Here is a 20,632-nt window from a genome sequence, read left to right as displayed (position 1 = left end):
GCATCGCCTGGGCAGTTTGCGGCCTCCTGTTGCTGACTGAGTGGATAGATTATTGAGAAGTGCTGAGGATGACCCGGCTGCCATAAGCCATGTTGGTACCAATGACAAAGTAAGAGATAGTGACCTTTAGAGAATAAGTTCAGGGGATTAGGTTGCAAACTCAAGAAGAGGACCTCCAAGGTGGTATTTTCTGAGAGATTAGTTGTGCTGCAGTGGAAAGGCAGCAGGAGATCAGAGGTCAATGTGTATCTTGGTGTAGCAAGGAGGGTTTGGAGCCGCAAACATTAATATTTTAAACAATGCAATCGAAAGAGCCCGACTTTTCGAGATGGAAAATTAAGCTCATTTAAAAGATGTCATCTTCCGGACCTAGTCAAACAAATCTTCATACGTTAAGCATTCATTGTATGTAATATAACTGAAATTGGTTTGTTAATTTAACAAAAAAGACACCTGAAACCCTACTCTGAATTTTGGCCCACCCTATACATTAAATGGGGTTGAGTTAGGCATAACCTTGAAATGTAAAGGACTTGGGAACCACTACAGAACTCAAACTAGGCAACCGTATGCAATGCTGGTCTGCAGTTGCAAAAGTTTGTAAGGTGCTTTTTGTGTATACAAATTGGTATTGATTCACATAAGAATTTAATTTTGCAAATCAAGGGTTAGATCCCACCTTAAATATGTAGAGAAAATGTGAGAACCAGTTTTAAAGAAGGTTAGGGCAAAACTAGAAAACGTGCAGAGGCAAACTACAAAATTAGTAAGGGGGATGGAAAACATTAAAGGAACACCATAGTGTCAAGAACACAAATATGTATTCCTGACCCTATAGTGTTAAAACCACCATCTAGCCTATGGGTCGTCAACCTGGTCCCTACCGCCCACTAGTGGGCGTTTCGGGATTCCAGGTGGGCGGTAGGGATTTTCAAATTTTTTTATAGATTGTTGGGTGAGCGGGCGGGTGCGAGTCGCAGGGGTACCGCCATCACCACTTGCGGCCCTGGCGGCAATCCGCCGGGGCCGCATATGGAGGGGTCCATCGGGTGGCCCATGCTGTCAGGGCCACCCGATGGATGTGGATTGTGAGGGGGCCCGGTCAGCGCTGGGCGCTTTAACAGCGCGACCGGGCCCCATGTGATGACATTATCTCTGCTGGGAGGAAGTGATTCCCCGGTCACTCCTCCCAGCATACTGAGAGCCTGCACGGGAGGAAGGAGGAGGAGGGAGTCAGAGTGGGAACTCTGACTCCCACCAGCCTGAGCCACCACTGGACCCCAGGGAAAGTCACCCTCCTGCACTTTAAAGGTAGGAAACAGGAGGGTGACTTAAATATAATGTGTGTTTGTTTGTGTATGTGTCTTTGTATGTATGTCTTGTGTGTGTCTTGTGTGTGTCTGTATATATGTGTCTTGTTTTTGTATGTATGTCTTGTGTGTGTGTATGTGTCTTTGTATGTGTCGTGTGTGTGTGTCTGTCTGTGTGTATATATATATATATATATATATATATGTGTGTGTGTGTATGTATAGGTGTCTTGTCTTTGTATGTATATTTCTTGTGTCTGTGTATGTGTCTTTGTATGTGTCGTGTCTGTCTGTATATATGTGTGTATGAATGTGTGTCTTGTCTTTGTATGTATATGTTTATTGTGTCTGTCTGTATGTGTATATATGTCTTTGTATGTGTCTTGTGTGTGTGTCTGTATGTATGTGTGCCTGTGTGTGTGTGTCTGTATGTATGTGTGCCTGTCTGTATGTTTGTGTGTGTGTCTGCATGTGTGCCTGTCTGTCTGTATGTGTGTCTGTATGTATGTATGTGTGCCAGCAGGGCCGCCATCAGAAATTTTGGGGCCCCTAACACAGCTCAAGGTCTGGGCCCCCCTTCAAGCCCGCCCACAGGGCAAGCCTCCAAATCCTGCCCACAGGAATACACACACACACACACACACTAACAGATACAAATTCTGAAACAGACATACACACATGCATACACACAGTGCACAAACACTGGCATACACACACTGGCATACACACACTGGCATACACACACTGGCATACACACACTGGCATACACACACTGGCATACACACACTGGCATACACACACACTGGCACACATACACTGGCACACATACACTGGCACACATACACTGGCACACATACACTGGCATACACACACAGGCATACATACGTAGGCATACATACGTAGGCATACATACGTAGGCATACATACGTAGGCATACATACGTAGGCATACATACGTAGGCATACATACACACACTGGCATACACATACACTGGCATACACACATACACTGGCATACACATACATTGGCATACATACACTCACACACTGGCATACACACATACACCTCATTTTCAGCCACCCTCCTCTCTTCCTTACCATTTCGTCGCAGGAGGGTGGCTGGGGATGATGTGAGTCAGCTGCCTCTCCTCGCGGAGTAAACTGGGAGGAAGTGACCGGACGTCACTTCCTCCCAGCAGCACTTGCTTCCGGCTGCATTTTTTTTTTTTTAAAGGGGGCCCGGTTGCGCTATTACAGTGCTGACCGGGCCCCTGAAGATAATAGGGCCCATTGGGTGGCCCTAAATGCTTGGGCCACCTGATGGGCCCCATAAGCGTGTGGGCCCCAGTGCAGATGCACCGGCGGCAGTTCCGCTGATACACGTGGGGCCAGGGCCCCCCAGGGCCGCCGGGCCCGTGACAATTGTCACGGTTGTCATGCCCTGATGGCGGCCCTGTGTGCCAGTCTGTTATAGTGGGATACCTAGCTCAGCCTTCCTACTGGGCATTGCTATAAGGAAGGTTAAAAAAAGGGGGAAAAAAAGGTGGGATGTGGAATTGAGGAGGGAGAAGAGGGGAGATGACGCACAGATGAGAAATCCTATTATGCGCAAACAGAGAAGTCGTCTGAATATCACCGAAAGAGGAGACCTTCGTTTGTTCCTTACGAAAATCGAACCAGATATCAAATATTTAGTCTTGCAGCATCAGCCTCAAGGATCTCATTAATCACTAGTAAAGGTAATTTCAATTTACTTTATTGTTTTCTCATTAAACTTTATAAAGTTAAAAACATTATAAACATGCATTAAGTAGAAATAAAAAGATAAATGAACATACATTTTTTTTTTTTTAAAAACACCCTCCTTTCGAAAAAAATATTCCGCACTTGCGCGAAAACTGGTGGGCGGTAAGGAAAATTTTTCAACCAAAAAGATGCATTAGTGGGCGGTAGTTAGAAAAAGGTTGACTACCACTGATCTAGCCCAACCCTTGCGGTTTGTCAGTAGGAATATACAACAGATAAGGGGCCACTAGTAAAGTGTTATTTGCTTACAGCAGAGGAAAGGTTTTTTTACAGTAAGAACAGTAAATATGTGTAATTCTCTTCCTAAAGTGCTTGTCATATCAGAATCTATAGAAGATTTAAAGATTTTTTGCGTTAACAGAATATTCAAGGATATAAGTATGTAAACAAATTGTTAATACAAGGAGAAATTGCCCATTATGGAGTCAAGGAATATTTTTTTTAATATATTGTTTTTTAATTTTGTGGCACAATTGTATATGGCAACAAATGTTTTTGGGTTTTTTTGTGTGTCTTTTTTTTTTTTTTTTTGCATTCTTTTGGAAAAAACACCTAAATGAAAGGGTTTCAAGGTTGAACTTGATGGTCTTTGGTCTCCCCCGCCCCCCACCTAGACAATGCAATGTAGCTCCTAATGGCTTTCAAGTGTTGGGGGAAACAGTATGTATTTGTATAATCTATATATAATCTCTATCTCAATTCATTAAAGGATCACTATAGTGTCAGGAAAACAAACTTTCACAAATCGTTTTCCTGACACTATATAATCCTCAAGGCCCCCCTGCCGCTGGGCTGAAAGGGTTAAAACCCCTTCAGCCACTTACTTTTTATCCAGCGCCTCTCATCCCCCTCCGACGTCCACTCTCAAGTGGAGCCGCATGCGCAGCCAAAACCGCGCGTGCATTAAAAACGCCCATAGGAAAGAATTTCTGAATGGTTTTCTATGGACGTCCAGCGTGCGCAATGCGATTTTTCTTTGAAACTGCCAGGTTTACAGCTGCAGGGTTAAAACCTGAGGGACCTGGCACCCAGACCACTTCATTGAGCTGAAGAGTTCTGGGTGACTATAGTGGTCCTTTAATTTTACTGCAATTAATTTCTCTCATATTCCTCATGTTCTCTTTTCAGGTTGCCTGTACCTGATGAAGATCCCAGGATCAACACCCGCCGAACAAATTCTTCATGGAAATGGAATTCATACAACAAGTCAGGAAGAGGAAAAGCTAACTATAAACAGAGAAAGAATTGGAGACCAGATGCACCACTACATGATTCTAGGGATAGGGTTTGGAGGGAAGAGAGAGGGGAGGGTCGAGGTAGTAAAAATGGAAAAGATGGAAGGTACAGAAATAGGGAGGTAGGAGAGTTGGAAATGTGGAATAGAGACTGCTGCAAGGGGGACCAGCATGAAACAGGATTGAAAGAGATGATAGAAGGCCTAACTGATAAAGATTTGAGTAGTGATGTGGAAACTAGCCAGTGTTGCCTTGACGTGGAAGCCGGGAAGTCTAGTGATAATGTAGTGGAGGTAAAGAGCACAGGTGATGGTTTGAAGCAAAAACATTTTAAAACAGGTCTTTTGGAGAAGAATGAATGCATAGAAGATGGGGGAAAAGAGTGTGCACAGGGAGTATACAATATGCATGAAAAAAATAGCAAAATTAATGATGTCATGGAATTAGAAGAGGGACCGAAAAGTAATAATATGGAAAAAGAGAAGAACAAGGCACAAAGTTCAGAATCCAAGAAAGTGGAGGAAAGTAAACCTGCATCTTGTGAGCATGATAGGAGTTCAGAAGTAGGTGAACTTGGCATGGCAGAATTAAATATTTCCGAGACCCATAGAATGGCTACAATTACCTTGAATGATTGTCCGGGAGCCGTAGAACTGGATCTGCTGGCAAAGACTAAATCTACAGTGCCTGTGTCCTCTGATCACCAGGAACAGCTTCCAGATTCTGGGAGCACAGGAAGTGAAATACAAGTAAATGTAATGGATGCTAAAACCTTTGAAACGGGTACAGGGGAATTTGGGACACTGAATACAGTGGATATGGAACCTACAGGACAAACTGGACTCCTTTCAAACTTAATACCAGAGTGTCTTAATAGTGCTAAAGTGCTGAGGACAAATGAAGTTTTGTGCACTCTGACAGAAGAGGAGCCTGTTGGAGAAAGTGAGGGAAGCGTGAAGCAACATGACTTGAGTAAGGAGACTGTAGACAAACTGGCACCCAGTACCTGGATAGAACACCCAGACGAACTGGAGCAAATTTTGAGCGAGGTGATTGTGTGGCAAGAAATTTGGGGTATAATATTGTAGTGATTAAGGAGCAACTAATGCATCTTCATGCCTTCTGCAAGAAGAGGAACACATACAGGGTTATTTACTAAACTCTGAATTGTTGAAACTAATGTAAAGGGTTACCCATACACTTGTAAATTTAGTTTTTTAAACGCATGAATAATGCAAAATTAGCCCCTTGGAGCTGTTCAATCAAAGGCTCTATGAGAAGCCTTCGATTGGTCCATTTGCCCAGCCCCAGCTAAGAGTGTATATGCTTGCACACTGTTCCAGAGGGAGGGAAATGAAAAATAAATACATAAAAAAAAAAAAAAAATATTCCCACAGTGATAACCAAGACTTCCCTTTGCAGGCTCTGAATTCACATTAAATATGGCAGCCATGTGCGCTGACCACAAACGTACAATATGCATAGAATTGACATTGGCAATCCAGAACAGAGTTCCTTTTAACATTTGCATTTAATTTACTAAAATGTGGAAGCAGACAGAGGTAAAATGGTTGGGGGAGAGAAAAGGACAATGGAGGCAAGAAGAGCAGTTCGTAGCAGACAGAATTAAAGATCTGACTACTGAAAGTGGGGTTGGATGGGCAAGAAAAAATAGAGCAGGTAGTTTGGGATAGACCAGGAACACCATCAAATAAAACGGTGGACAAGATCATTCGTTTTTGAGAAATGGAGAATAAAGTGTGTAGCTGACTACAAGAATTTGTGGGAGATGGTGAGGAAGGTATGAGCCTGATGTGGTAATGGGGAGTGGGCACATGGAAAAGACACCGATAAGATTGAGCATGTTGGTGATGGAGAGCAGCATAGAGGAACCTGTGGGGAAGATGGTAGGACAAAGAAACAAGAGGGAGATGAGCTTTGGTAGTTTTATGATTTATAAATCACACCATAAGAAATGTGGAGGAGAAACCATACAATACAGAACTCTAAACACTAAAGTGAATTATTAGGGATTTAAAATGTAACTCCAAAATGGAAAATTATGTCTGCAATGTTTCCAGTTCAGCTAATTTGGCTTTACATTAGAAATTTGCCTTGCAATCCCCTTTAAATTTAAAATTCCTGACTATTCTCACTTTGTAAATAAGTAAGAAGGGAAAAAAATGCAAGGGAATTAACAAATGCAAAATCCTGGCTATCTCTAGTCACATTAATAATGTACTTGTTCCTGTAACCATAACCTGCTTCTTGAAACTCTGTTTTTACTTTTAGCCACAACTTCACTTGGTGCATATGTTTCATGATACTTTAGTGTCACCCAGTGGTGAGTTTTGCATAGAACATTTTATGCTCAACCGGCACATGGATTCCTGTAAAATACTGACATTTTCTTTGCTATTGGTTAGATCCGCTCCCATGTATCTGAAGAAAATGTGTGCATTCAGCCTCTCCTCGGGGATTACGCAGAGTTTAAGGAAATTCAAACAGACCATGGAAAATTTGGCCATATTATTGAGGTGTATGGCTTTACACCTGAGCTTCACACAGCAGATCTAGAGGAACCTTTCATGGAGTACAGGTAAACAAGAAAGGGGTGCGTGTTTGTTCCAGCATTTGGATATGTTGTACAGATATTTTTATATGGTGTAATAGGAGGGAATGTGTTGAGCAGTAGGAGAGATATGGAGCCTTAAAGTGTTTACGGGGTGGGAATATGTGGCGCAATGGGAGAAACCAGAGGAAGACTTCATATAGTAAGATAGAACTTATAAATAATGATGTCGCGAACATAACATTTTCCGTTCGTAAACGGCGAACGCGAACATCCGCAAATGTTCGCGAACCGCCATAGACTTCAATAGGCAGGCGATTTTTAAAACCCACAGGGGTTCTTTCTGGCCACAATAGTGATGGAAAAGTTGTTTCAAGGGGACTAACACCTGGACTGTGGCATGCCGGAGGGGGATCCATGTCAAAACTCCCATGGAAAATTACATAGTTGATGCAGAGTCTGGTTTTAATCCATAAAGGGCATAAATCACCTAACATTCCTAAATTGTTTGGAATAACGTGCTTTAAAACATCAGGTATGAGGTTGTATCGATCAGGTAGTGTAAGGGTTACGTCCGCTTCACAGTGACAGACCAAACTCCCCGTTTAACGCACCGCAAACAACCGCAAACAGTCCATTTGCACAACCGCAAACTCCCCATTTGCACAAGGTTGGATACCAAGCTAGCCATGTCCCGTTCCTTGTCCTCACTGATGTCATTGAAGGTCTCTTCCTCCACCCAGCCACGTACAACACCAAGGGTCCCCGAAAGGTGACAACAAGCCCCCTGTATTTATTTATTTATTTTTTTTTTTAAATGTACACTGCTGTTACACCAGATATGAGTTGCACTGGTGTGACACTGTGCCCTGGCATGCCCTGAAACGCACACTTGTGAAGGAAACTGACTGCTATTATATTACAGTCAAAAAAGTTTTTTTGTTTTTTTAAATGCAAGCTATTGTGACACCAGATATGAGTGGTGGCACTGGGCAAGTGGGCACAGTATACGCTGTGAGCCGGACACACACGCTGGCAGGCAGGCAGGCAACTGCAATTAGATTACACAAAAAAAAAGCAGACTGATGTTCTAGCCCTAAAAAGGGCTTTTTGGGGTGCTGTCCTTACAGCAGAGATCAGATGAGTCCTACAGGACTGTAGTGGACACTGAATACACTAGCCTAGCTATCGATTTCCCTATTAAATCAGCAGCAGCTACACTGTCCCTCCTCTCACTAAGAATGCAGCATCCGGGGGGCGGGGCCTAGCTGTCATGGAGGAAAGACGCACTTCGTGTGAGCTCCCTCAATATCTCACTTTAAGCAGCTATCAACAAGCGAATTTCACCCCAGAAGGGGATGACCCAGCAATGTTGCTTCTTTATTCGGAGATCAACTCCTTTTTCCCTTTTCTTCCTTTTCTTTTTTTTTTTTACAAGATAAACATTGTTCACAAAAATAGTAAAAAACCTCACATAGCAAACAGTGGGCCAAACTAACAATCGAATTCCTATTACATATAAGTAGACGAAATAAGTGTTGTTCTGAACACATCCATAATTTATCTAAAATTCCCACTGTAGACACCCCCACAAACAAAAACATACAAAAAAAAAAAAAACAGAAAACAAAAACAAAACACCAATTGGTCATATGAGGTCACACTTAATGGAAATATCGGTCTCGATCATGAACCCAAAGTATTTCAGAAGAGTATCTATAAATCACCAACAAGCATCTAGCCTCCCAAGCCAGGAGTTATAGCGCTCTTGATATTTTCTATTTAACCCAGCTTCCATTTTTAATTGATATTTAATTTGTTCTTTAACTATCGACCAGGATGGCACTAACGCCATTTTCCAATACCTTGCGATAGATCATTTGGCTGCTAAAAGAATATGTAGAATGAGCGGAAGTGAATTGTGACTAGCCTGGCGGATATCTAATTGTAAAAGACACAGTTGTGGTACAGGGGCTAATTGAATCGTGGTGATATGTTTTATCTTAGCCAGGATCATTTTCCAGAACTTCTGTATATAGCCACAATTCCACCATATATGTAAATAGTTGCCACAGACCAGATTACATCTCCAGCATATGGAGTCACCTGAAGTATTAAACTTCTTAATTTTGGTAGGTACCATATACCATCTGTTTACAACTTTAAATTGGCATTCTACCAGGTTAAGACAATGAATATATTTATAAACCAAGTTTAGAGCTTCTCTCCATTGTTTACAAGTAATCTGAATATCCAGGTCTTTTTGCCAGGAGTTTATTATGGGTTCCAAAGGTTTATCTAGGTCTTTTTGCATTAGGCTTAATCCCATAGATAATAATTTTTTGGGAGAATCTCTGTTAAGAATATTGCCTAAATCTTTCAATCGATTAGAGTTTTCTAAATTAACATATTGATTGCAAAAACCTTTTAACCTAAGATAATTAAAGATCTCCTTATTATCTATTTTATATAATTGTTTTAAAGTCTGAAAGTCCATCCGCCCGTTACTATCCATTAGATCTTGAAATTTATGTATCCCCTTCTCGATCCAGCTTTTTGAGTTGAAGTTGAGCATATAATGTGATATATTTCCTAAGGGAAGGAGGGGAATTAGCTTATTGTAAAGACCTAGGGATTTTTTAATTTTCCCCCACTCTCTTAGAATATTTTCCAAAACAATACTAAGTGATATGGGGTTCGGCTTATGATCAGTCCTTAATTTTAAGGGCCAGAAAAGCGGAGACAGATCCTCCAAAAATCCCTCAGTGGGGGTAAGGTCTTGTTCTAGTTTATACCAGATCTCATTCTTACTATCATTTAATTTAGTGATGGCCGCGTGTGTGAAAGTCGCGGCTTTTTGGTATTCCTTTAGAATAGGGATCCCCAGACCCCCCATTTTCACTTTTAAGGATAAACGGCTTAGGGCTATTCTTGGGGGCTTATGTAGCCAGATAAATTTATTTATAAGGGATTGAGCTAACATTAACCAGCTGTCAGGGCACGGTAGAGCCACCATTCTGAAAAGGTAAACCCATTTTGGGATGATGTATGACTTGATTACATTAATGCGGCCCCACCATGAGATCTAAGTTTTTCCATTTTTTCAATTTCTTTGCAGTAAGCTTAAGGAGAGGTAGAAAGTTTAATTCCATAATCCTATTAACGTCTCTTGCGATTTCAATTCCTAAATAACTAAAAGACAAGTCTGCCCAATCAAACTCAAATCTTTGACTAAGACTGGCCCTCAATTCCTGAGGAAATTTCACTGCTAGAGCAGTAGATTTGTTAACATTGAGTTTATAACCAGAGTATAATGAGTATTCGTCTAAGCAGTTAAAAAGAGCTATTGCGGAGTTTAAAGGCTCTGTTAATGTTAATACGACATCATCAGCGTACATTGTTAATTTAATACGGTCGTCTTTAAGATTAAGGCCTTTTATTGCTTCATTTTTCCTTATTGATAATGCTAAAGATTCTATTGTCATTAAATAGAGAAGTGGTGAGAGCGGACAGCCCTGTCTTGTCCCGTTATTCAACGGAAAAAAATCTGAGCTGAATCCAGCCCCCATGACTTTTGCCGAGGGAGTTGAATATAAGGCCATTATTGCCTTTCTTATGTTCCCTAGTAGACCAAAGGCTTGTAGGACCGCGTCGAGGAAATCCCACCTGACCCTGTCAAACGCTTTCTCTGCGTCTAGAGACAGGATCAGGAGGGGACATTTCCTCGACTGGGCCCAGTCCACTACATCTCTCAGACGTCTAACGTTGTATGCCGAAGATCTTTTAGAAATAAAACCCGCTTGATCCCTATGGATTATATCCGTCATGATCGTATTTAATCTACTTGCCATTATTGATGAGTAAAGTTTTAAATCTTCATTCAGCAGCGAGATAGGTCTGTAGTTAGTTATTAACTCTGATGATTTTTGATGTTTGAGAATGGGGATTATATTAGCCTTTAGCATCTCCGGCGGGATATTACCCTTTATCATAAACTCATTAAAAGTATCCGTTAAACTATTTACTAAGTGTTCCGTCAAGGACTTATTGAATTTATTACTAAAGCCATCCGGGCCTGGGGTCTTAGACGTTTTTAATTTATCTATAGCTTGAATGACTTCTCCTGAATTAATAGGTTCATTCAATTTTTGCAGTTGGGAATTCGATATTTTGGGCAGCTTTAAATTCTCTAAATATTCTGTTAAATTTACTGGGGCTTGTCTATCCGGGAGATTATATAGTTTGGTGTAAAATGATTGGAAAGCTTGGCCTATTTTTGATGGATCTAAGAGAACCTTATCCTCTTGGATGATCTTAGTTACCCTCATCTTGATTGAGTCCTTCTTCAACCTATTCGAGAGTAATTTATCCGCTCTATTACCCTTGTAATACCATGATCTTCTTAGTTTTTCTAATGAGAAGTTTGCTTTCTGAATCAGTAAGTCATTGATATTATCCTTGATAGTCGTCAGTTTTTTAATAATATCTATAGAAGGGTTGTTCTTATTTATATACTCTAGTTTATCTAATTCTATATAGAGGTGCGCGAGATTATGGGAGTTCTTTTTCTTTTTCTTTCTAGAGACCCCAGCTTAATGAGGTGTCCTCGAATTGTACATTTATAAGCACACCAAATAATGGGAAAAGAGAGATCATCTTTAGTATTTTCTTCAAAAAATAAATCAGTAGTTAACTTAATTTGACTTAAGTAGTCCGGAATATTTAAAAGACGATCATTCAGTCTCCAATTAGATCTATTTTCCTTCAAACCATCGTCTAAAATCAATATTAACGCATTAAGATCTGACCATGAGATGTTTTTAATAAAGACTTTCTTCAACATTTTTGAGATGCTTGGATCTGAGACTATCAAGTCAATCCTAGAGTATACCTGATGTGCCTGTGAGAAACACGTAAAATCATGTTCCATTGGAATACCAGTTGAAATTTAGACAATCTCCCGTGGAACCATCATGATGAGAAAGACCATATATGACCAAAACATAACTAAACAACAAGCACGTACAAAAAACATTAAATCCCCAGTGGCTCCCTGCCCTTCCTTCCATAGGAGCCATCCTTTACCCAATATTGACCGTTACCTACCAAGGTGCAGGTCAATTAAACTCAACCGCATGGCGGTTGGGGGGAGCAGAAGATTATATATAATTATCAACCCGTAAGCTTCATTTATGAACTATCTGGAATCTATCAGCAAAGAGGATAATAGAAGTATCCCCTATTCACCAGGGAGGCAAAAAAAAATATAAAAAAAAAATATGTGGAATCTTGGCCTTATACCGTTACAATAAAATTAACGGCAATCATCCCTTAATCCTTTATCAAATGTGTCTTCTTAGCGAACTTAGTAACATTACTTAACAGTGCCTTACTTAACAGTGCCTGTCCCACTTAAACAAGTGAACTTATAGCTATGTGTGATGGGTATATATTATTCGTGATATGCACTGTAACGTGGAATAACCAATTTTATCTAGTAAAATTTTTACCAATTCTATATCAAGTGTAATCCTTATATTAATTATAAATGTACTATATAAATTTCCTTTGTCTCAGTCTCGTTATTATATTAATCTCAAGTGTGGTTGAGTTTAAACCCACTGCAATATTTTATCTAATCGTACTTCAAGAGGGCCATTATCCTAGCCTTACATTAACCCGTGGTAATTCGTGTTTTTGCAAAGTAAAATTGTGTAAAAAACACTTAAAAAGTTTATCTATCTATACTTCACAGAAAAATCCTTAATCTACCTTTAGAAAAAAAAATAAAAAATACATAAACTTACTAGCCCCTCCATCAGTTAAATGCTTAATCTGATGATCAAATCTAAATGTTTAGTAATAACCATTGGTGGAGTTTATCCACTTCCTTAAAGACTTCCAAATTAACTTTGTGATAGAACTTTAGCCCTGTAGGGAATAACCAAGTGTAGCCTATGTTATTTTCTCTAAGCTTTTGTGTGCAAGTTAGGAATTTCTTCCTTGCAGTTCTTGTGGCCAAGGATAAATCATTAAAACATTTTAGATCTTCAAATTTTGAGTCCTTTAGGGGTTTCATCCTTAGGGCCAGATTAAATTTAGTCTTCAAGGAAAGAGAATGAAAACTTGCTATAACTTTTCTTGGGATATGTGTCGGTAAACTACTTGCTTTTGGCAGTCTATGTACATTCTCAAAAATGATTGGAATATTCGGCAGCTGGATGTCTAGAAAGTTTAGCAATTCGATCAGATAAGTAGAAAGCATTTGGTTAGATATGTTCTCCGGGATTCCTCTAATCCTGATATTTTTTTCTCCGGGACCTGTCTTCCCAATCCACCAATTTTGTTTCCAAGAGATTTATTTTCTGCTCCAAGGAGTTTCTTATCTTCCATCATATTATGTTTAAGCACCGAGCATTCCAGCTTCTCTTCAATGGAGGTAATCTTAGTATTCAATTTCTTTATTTCTTCTTTGAAAGTAGTAGTGATAAGGTGCATCTCGCCTTTTATCTTTTCCATTTGAGCATCGAAGCAGTTATTCAAAGTGTCTCTATCGATATTAAGAAGATCAGCTGGAGGAGAAATACAGTTCAAGTTAGGACCGCTTATATCCACAAGACTTGAATTTGCCATGTCTTCTTCGCTGGGCTTGACAGAGCTCACTTGACTTAATCTCCTTTCTTTCTCTTGTGAAAAAAAATAATTTGACAAGCGTTAATCAGATTTTGGTTCGGCTTTAGATTCTGATCTGAATTCAGCTTTTTTTTATCTCTGTCCTTCCTAGTATTAGGCTTGTTCTCACCTTTTTTTGCCCCCATCTTTTCCCTTGACGCGTGCAAGCGTATACGGGGGGGAAAAAAAACAGAAAAAAAAAAAAGTGCCCTCAAAGTGCCCTCAGTTTTGCATTCAATTTTAGATGGCACGTTTGAGAAGGACAGATATGTATATGTATAGATTGGATAGGTTATAAACCCTCTGCCTCAAATGATAGAAGCTTTAAAAATAAGCTTTAGGTATAGTAATTATATGTCCCAAAGAAGAAAAAGGGAAAAAAAATACATCCCAATAAACGTTCTCTGGGTGATGTTTTTTTTTTTTTTTCTTTCTTTCAAAGGCTTTAACCCCTTAAGGACACATGACGTGTGTGACATGTCATGATTCCCTTTTATTCCAGAAGTTTGGTCCTTAAGGGGTTAAGGAAGCTTTAAGGAGCTTCTCAGGCTTCTGGCCTTCTATAGCCTTAAATCACCAAATCGCCTTAAATCACCAATCGTTTCCCAGCCTCCATGTCCACAATTCACAGTAAGAGGTAAGAGGTAAAAACAAGCAAAATTCGAGGAGCAGTGAGTAAGAAGGGTATGAAGGGAATTTTTATAACGTTATAGCGTTTATCGTTTATCATTTATCATTTAACGTTTAGCATTTGAACACTGTTTTCGAAGATTAACGCTAGATATCAACTGGTTCCGAAGTTCTGAGTGCATTCTTCATATTGGATTAGGTTAGTTATATTGGTACTCGTTCTAAATACACTTGCTGGTTCGTGCAAAAAAGTGTTATCGTGCAGTACCTCAGCGTGCTATATTCTTGCTGTACCTTCCCAGCTTCCAGGGCGGGAACTAGGAGCAGAAAGGGCCCACCTCTCAAACTTCATCCGAAATTACTGCGTCTCCCTTAATCTCCCGTCGTCTTACTCCGGCTTATTCCGCCTCACCTCCCACCGTGCTGCGCCGTGTTGCTCCGTCTCCCCCTTCTCACTCCTCAAAGCTCCTCAACACCTCCCGGCCTCCCGGCAGTCGTCAGCAGTTTGCGATGGCAATTACGATAGAAGCTCAGCAGTTACGCTAACAACACACAGCGTCCGCCATCAGACGGTTTCGGTTGCCGCTTCCTCTTCCCTCCGCTCCCCTCGTCCGCGCGACGTCACCATGTGCACGTCACATCATCGCTCCCCCCCCCCCGTGATACCCAGCAATGTTGCTTCTACCTGACCGACCCGACATGCTTAATAGCGGTCAGCAACTCGACAGAGTCTTACTTACCTCCGCGTGGCAAGTGTGGCCTGGTGCTCACCAGGCGGGAGAGGCGGCCGATCTCCCGATCCTGGGATGCCCAGCTGCAGCTACTTCCCGGCAGGAGCTCTGTTACCCTCCCCCTCGGACCGGTGGGGGTTATCCCGGTCCACCCCTGAGAGGCTATCTGGAGCTAACGGACGCACAGAGCACAGCCACCCAGGCTGACATACTCATCTGCGACTCTCCCAATATGGCGGCAGCCGCGTGTCCTGCTGGTACCAGCAAAGCATGGCAGGATATTGAGTCTAAGCTGGACAGACTCTTTAATCAATTTTGGAAGCAAATAACAAGCAGGAAGCCCCAACAAGCTCCACCACAGCTAAGCGAAGCAGTCCCCATTAAAATCCACCAACGCAAAAGGCGTCGAAGACGGGACCGGAGGCACAAACAGAAATGCAGAGCCTGCCCCACGTCAAGCACTCGCCTCCACCTTAAGCCACCACAATCCCGCACCAGACGTGAAGCACGACCGGGACAGATCCGACCACCCGACAAAACAAGCTTCCACCACCTCCAGCCGCGAACCCGGCACTCAGCCAGAGACTTGCCTTTGTTGTTCCAGGTATCAGGGACTCCCAGGGTCTGCACCTGGCGCCCAGAAGGGATCGGATGAGCACAAGCAGTAAACAGCCGCCTGCCAAGCATGTCCCACTATAGCCGATCCTCCACACCATACCTTTGATCACATGAACTGCTCTCTGCACATTAACTAATCGTAAAGTAGCAAGCGTTTAACCCTTTAAGAACAAAAGTCTGGAATAAAAGGGAATCATGACATGTCAGACATGTCATGTGTCCTTAAGGGGTTAAACATGTCATTATTTCACCTCCTAAAGAGTTTGTTGTCGTAGTTCCTTACATGCCTTTACCTTAACCGTTCATGTATTATGTTATTCACTAGTCTCATCTCATGGGGCGACTCACACTTGATTTATAACTAGTGGTGGAGCTGCTGATATAAACACACAGTTGATAACGTGCAAGCTACACCCTAAACATGACAGCCATCTTTCACAACAATGTACTGCTATATACTCATACCCTCAGTGCAACTAGCCATGATATACGCACGTTCAGCCTAGCATGCTCAAATATAACACACTTCTGTCTAAAAAAATAAATAAATAAAATAAATAAGTAAAAAAGAATGCAGCTTCCGAATGAATCTAAAATGGATGCTGTCCAGGAGGTGGGGTCTGCTGCTGATTGGCTGGAATGTGTTTGCTGACTGTGAGGTACAGGGTCAAAGTTTACTCAATGATGACGAATGGGGGGCGGACCGAACATCGCATATGTTCGCCATCCGTGGCGAACAAGCTATGTTCGCCGGCGAACTATTCGCCGGCGAACTATTCGGGACATCTCTAGTCAGGATAGATGCCTCTGGAATGGGAGGTACGGGTTGAGGTGGTACGCATACCAGTGTCTCAGGGGCCAAATAAGCATTTCTGGACAAAAGTGTTTGATGGGCCTTGGCAATCTGGTCCATACGGTGATCCTGTTCTTAAAATCTTGCCTCATAGTAGGCCATTTGCTGTCCTAAACCTGCAGGGCCCATGGTCCTATCATAATGTCATGATGTGATACCCCAACACGCAGAGTTTAGGCTAGCAAGGGACAAGACTAGGATATAACTTATTACCTGGACTTAGAATGGCCATACTAAACGTCAGACAGAGATAAAGCGTAATCAGAAACGAGACGAGGTCATGGTAACAGAGAGACTACAAAAACGAGAACAAGCCAGAGTCAGGTAGATGGTAATCAGTCACACGGGCAAACAAGACAGGAAAGGGTTAAAGATAAATTCAGAGTCAAGAACAAAGCCATGGTCAATACCAAAATAAACAAAATAGATCAAGGAACGCACTAAAGGGTACTGACACAGAAACCACGATAGGACAAAGTGGATAGGGCTAGGGAAGTTTAAATATCCTTTAACATTTGATTGGCCCACGTATGCCTATGCCCCCAAAACGTTCGTGTGTGGGGGTGCTGGAATGACGTGGGCCAATGGGAGCCTGAATCAACTTTTGGCTCCCACTGCCCTTTTAAGAGCGAGCTCGTGACTCGAGCCATGCTCCTAGTGCCAGGCGGGCTTCGTGACGATCACTGCGGTCAGTGCACGTGGCTAAGTCAGAAGAAGAGATCAAGCCGTATGCGGCTCGTGTGGAGGCAGCAGGGCCGTCTTTAATATTGCTTGGACCCTGGGAAAACATTTGCCTGGGCCCCTTGGACACTGGCCCCCCACCTCCCGGGCATGCAATCACAACCTCAACTCCAACTAAGCGGCAGAACTAATGTATAGAGTGCCCAAGAATATTTTTCCCTGTATTGCAAGAGGGAAGAAAAGAGAAATCCCCATCTTTCATATAAGTCAAGCAATGCTATGACAGCTGGGGATCTACAATCCTTGCAGGGTTGTATTTGTGAGCAGTGTTTGTGCATTTGAAGGTAAGCATGTTTTTGTATAGAGTGTATGTGTGCATGTAGGGGTGTATTTGTATTTGCTGTTACCATTGGAATGCAGAGGTGTACTTGTGTTTGCGTTTAAATGCAGGCATGCTTTTGTCTGTAGAGTTGATGTTTTAATATAATTTTAGTGTTTTAATACAAGGGGTGTGTTTGCATGTATTATTTGCATTTGCATGCAGGGGGGTGTTTGGATGCAGTGTTGTCTTTTAAATGCATATGTACATTTGTGTGTAGTATTGGTGTTTCAGCAAAGGGGTTTGTTTATATGTAATGTTTGTGTTTGCATGGGTGTGTTTCCATGTTCTGTTTGATCTGGGATGTATGTACATACATATTAACACATATAAACATACACATTAATACGCAGATACACACATCAACACCTTGACACATACTGGCATATACACACACATACACAGATACACACCCTTTGGCACACAGATACATGCACTTTGATACACACATCAACATACACACACTGGCACAGTCACACAGAGACACACACACACACATCGACACATATGTACACACAGTCGGATACACACATACACAGAGGTACACATGCAGGGGTGTATTTGTGTACAGTGTTGGCATTAAAATGCTGGGATGTATGCATTACCACACACTCAGATGGATACTTACACACCGACACATACATACACACAGGTAAACATACACACTGACCCACAAGCACACATACACAGGTATACATACACACTGACACACAGCCAGATACACACACACACTGACACAAACACAGCCAGATACACACACACACACACACACACAACAAGATACGCACACTTACTGAGACCCATGTACACACACATATATAAGTGTCAATGTACATATTTTAATCTCTGCCCTCTAGCAGCTTCTGGATAGCAACTCCCAACACCCTTGGCCAATATAATGTCTCAACTCTGTTCTTACATAGTTAAAATAAATATTTGTCAATGTTTTATTTATTTATATTTACTAGGGAACTGTCAGATTATTCTAGGATTTGTAACATGTAGTTATCCCCTGTGTGTTTCATTACAAACACCAACACATGGGTGTTAGTAATGTCTTATGAATAAAAACAAAACATATTTAGCCCCCCTCCTGTCTCCTTACATTTTGGGTACAGTGGGGTGGCTTTCCTGGGGTCCAGTGGGAGCTTGCTGGCCCTGGCTGATGGGAGTCTGCATTCAGCTGCCCCAGTCCCTCTCCTCCACAATGCTTGCATTCCCTGTGTGGTGTGTGCCCCCTCCCCAGCGGCACTGAGAAGGAAGTGATCTGTTCTTACTGGGTCTGACCTCACTTCCTCCCAGCATGCCCGGGAAACAAAGAAACTCACAGGGCAGTGTGTAAGGGGGCTAGCTGTGAGTATGTAGTCAGCCACCCCCATATTACAGGGCCCCGGTCCGGAGCAGTATTTAAGGGCTGGGAACCCCTGATTGCCGCTGCACGGGGCCCATGGGGCAGCTGCCTTAGGGCCCCCAGGAGTAACTGGGCCCGGGGCAGCTGCCCCTTTTGCCCCTCCTTAAAGACGGCCCTGGGAGGCAGGAGTGATCCAGCCACCCGCGGCTCAAGCTTAGGAGCCAGGTCGGTCCCAGGATAAGGTAAATACAGCCACAACCACTTATCCCAATCACACACCTTTCCTAACGTCCTATCCCATTAAAAGCATATTACCGCGTATTTAATAAAACAGACCCCCTACTTCATCCAGGTTACCGATCGATGGTTAGATATTCTGAGCCCTCTCTGATTTACTGTACATGACTATTCGATATTCCCACAAATTTTATATAGCATTTTATGTTTGTTTGAGACCACCTTAAAAATATTGGATTAACCATTTGTGATTATGAGCGTTATGTCTAAATGTTATTAACTCCTCCATGTGGGGTGGGCTGAATAACAGCATGGACGCCTACCACACTCGATGCCTTGGACTGCTCCAAGTAACAGAGAGAGACACACTGTCATACCCTGAGGATTTTGCCCATAAGGTTTCCTTTCACATGCTCCGTGATGTTCAATGTTTAGTTTAATTTTTTCCTTTTATGGTCAATACTCTACGAATGTCACATAACAGATAGATATACACTGGGTCGCCAGCCTGCCTTAACAACTTAAAGTGCACTCTTTATGTTTTATTCTCGTTGTTGTTCACCTCTTGGTAACCAGGGCGCAACGGCTCAGCATGCCTAGTATTTAAACTCTACTTAACTGATAGCGTTGTGCAACTCGAGTAACTATGTAATGCTTGTTTCTTGACTTACCTTCTACCGTGATAACTTGCCTTACTGCGCTTGGGCGGGCCTTTGTATACTTCTATCTTGCTGCAATTCCTGTATATTTATACTCATGCACTTACCCACAGGTCTATGCCACACACCCTAACAAATGGGGGCTCACACCCTCGTGCATATGCGGTCAATATTATATGCAACTCATTCAGCGTGTTTTAAATTGCCCAGCATAATACTATATACATTGCGCTACTCTATTTTCTTAAGCACGCATTTGTGAAAACTCATGGCATACACGCAAAGCGCTCATGTGTAATGGCATTTGCCTGTGCACTTACTGAACCAATGCAACATACCCGGCCAAACTAATCACATACATAAACAGGTCTGTTAGCTAATCTATATCTCAGTATGAACGTTTTTGTATAACCTACACTGACCGACTAATATGTAACACTATATATATATAGGACGTGCATGACTGTGCTGTGCCCTTGCTATTTCGTTAAAACACGTGATACCACATTTTCCTTTATTTGCCTACAACAATGCACCTACTTTTAGCTGTGTTATTTAGTTAGCATGTTACCACTCAGATCCTATGATCCATATCTTGTACTTTCTAATCCTAGTTCAACGACAAAACCTTTAAAAAACAACCTGTCAAGCCTGTAAAGTACTACTGTTGTAACGTTTATAAAATGAGGCTGTCATTCTAAGGTTTACATGCAACAATTGTACAATCAATTATACATTTCGCACGTATTTCATGCATTAACCCTTTTGTTTCACTTTCTGTACTGACTAATCTTATGCCTCAATAAAAACAAAGATTGACAGAAAAATATTGGATATCGCTAAAAATCATGATCACTATATACTTTCTCTACAAACCTCTAAAACGAACCAAACTACTC

The 20,632-nt window shown here is 41.8% G+C and overlaps 1 protein-coding gene across 1 annotated transcript in view; it reads left to right on the top strand.

The window, feature by feature from the left end:
- The window catches only part of R3HCC1 (R3H domain and coiled-coil containing 1), a 49,961-nt gene that overhangs the window by 15,835 nt on the left and 13,494 nt on the right, over nt 1-20,632 (top strand). The window contains exons 4-5 of the mRNA XM_063448519.1: nt 4,244-5,399; nt 6,777-6,949. Of these exons, the coding sequence (XP_063304589.1) occupies nt 4,488-5,399; nt 6,777-6,949 (1,085 nt within the window). The 5' untranslated portion in view covers nt 4,244-4,487. The remainder of the gene's footprint in view (nt 1-4,243; nt 5,400-6,776; nt 6,950-20,632) is intronic.

Source organism: Pelobates fuscus, chromosome 3, assembly GCF_036172605.1.
Source record: "Pelobates fuscus isolate aPelFus1 chromosome 3, aPelFus1.pri, whole genome shotgun sequence".
NCBI classification, from domain to species: Eukaryota; Metazoa; Chordata; class Amphibia; order Anura; family Pelobatidae; genus Pelobates; species Pelobates fuscus.
Note: the sequence above shows the minus strand (reverse complement) of the source record. Positions and strands in the feature narration are given on the sequence as shown.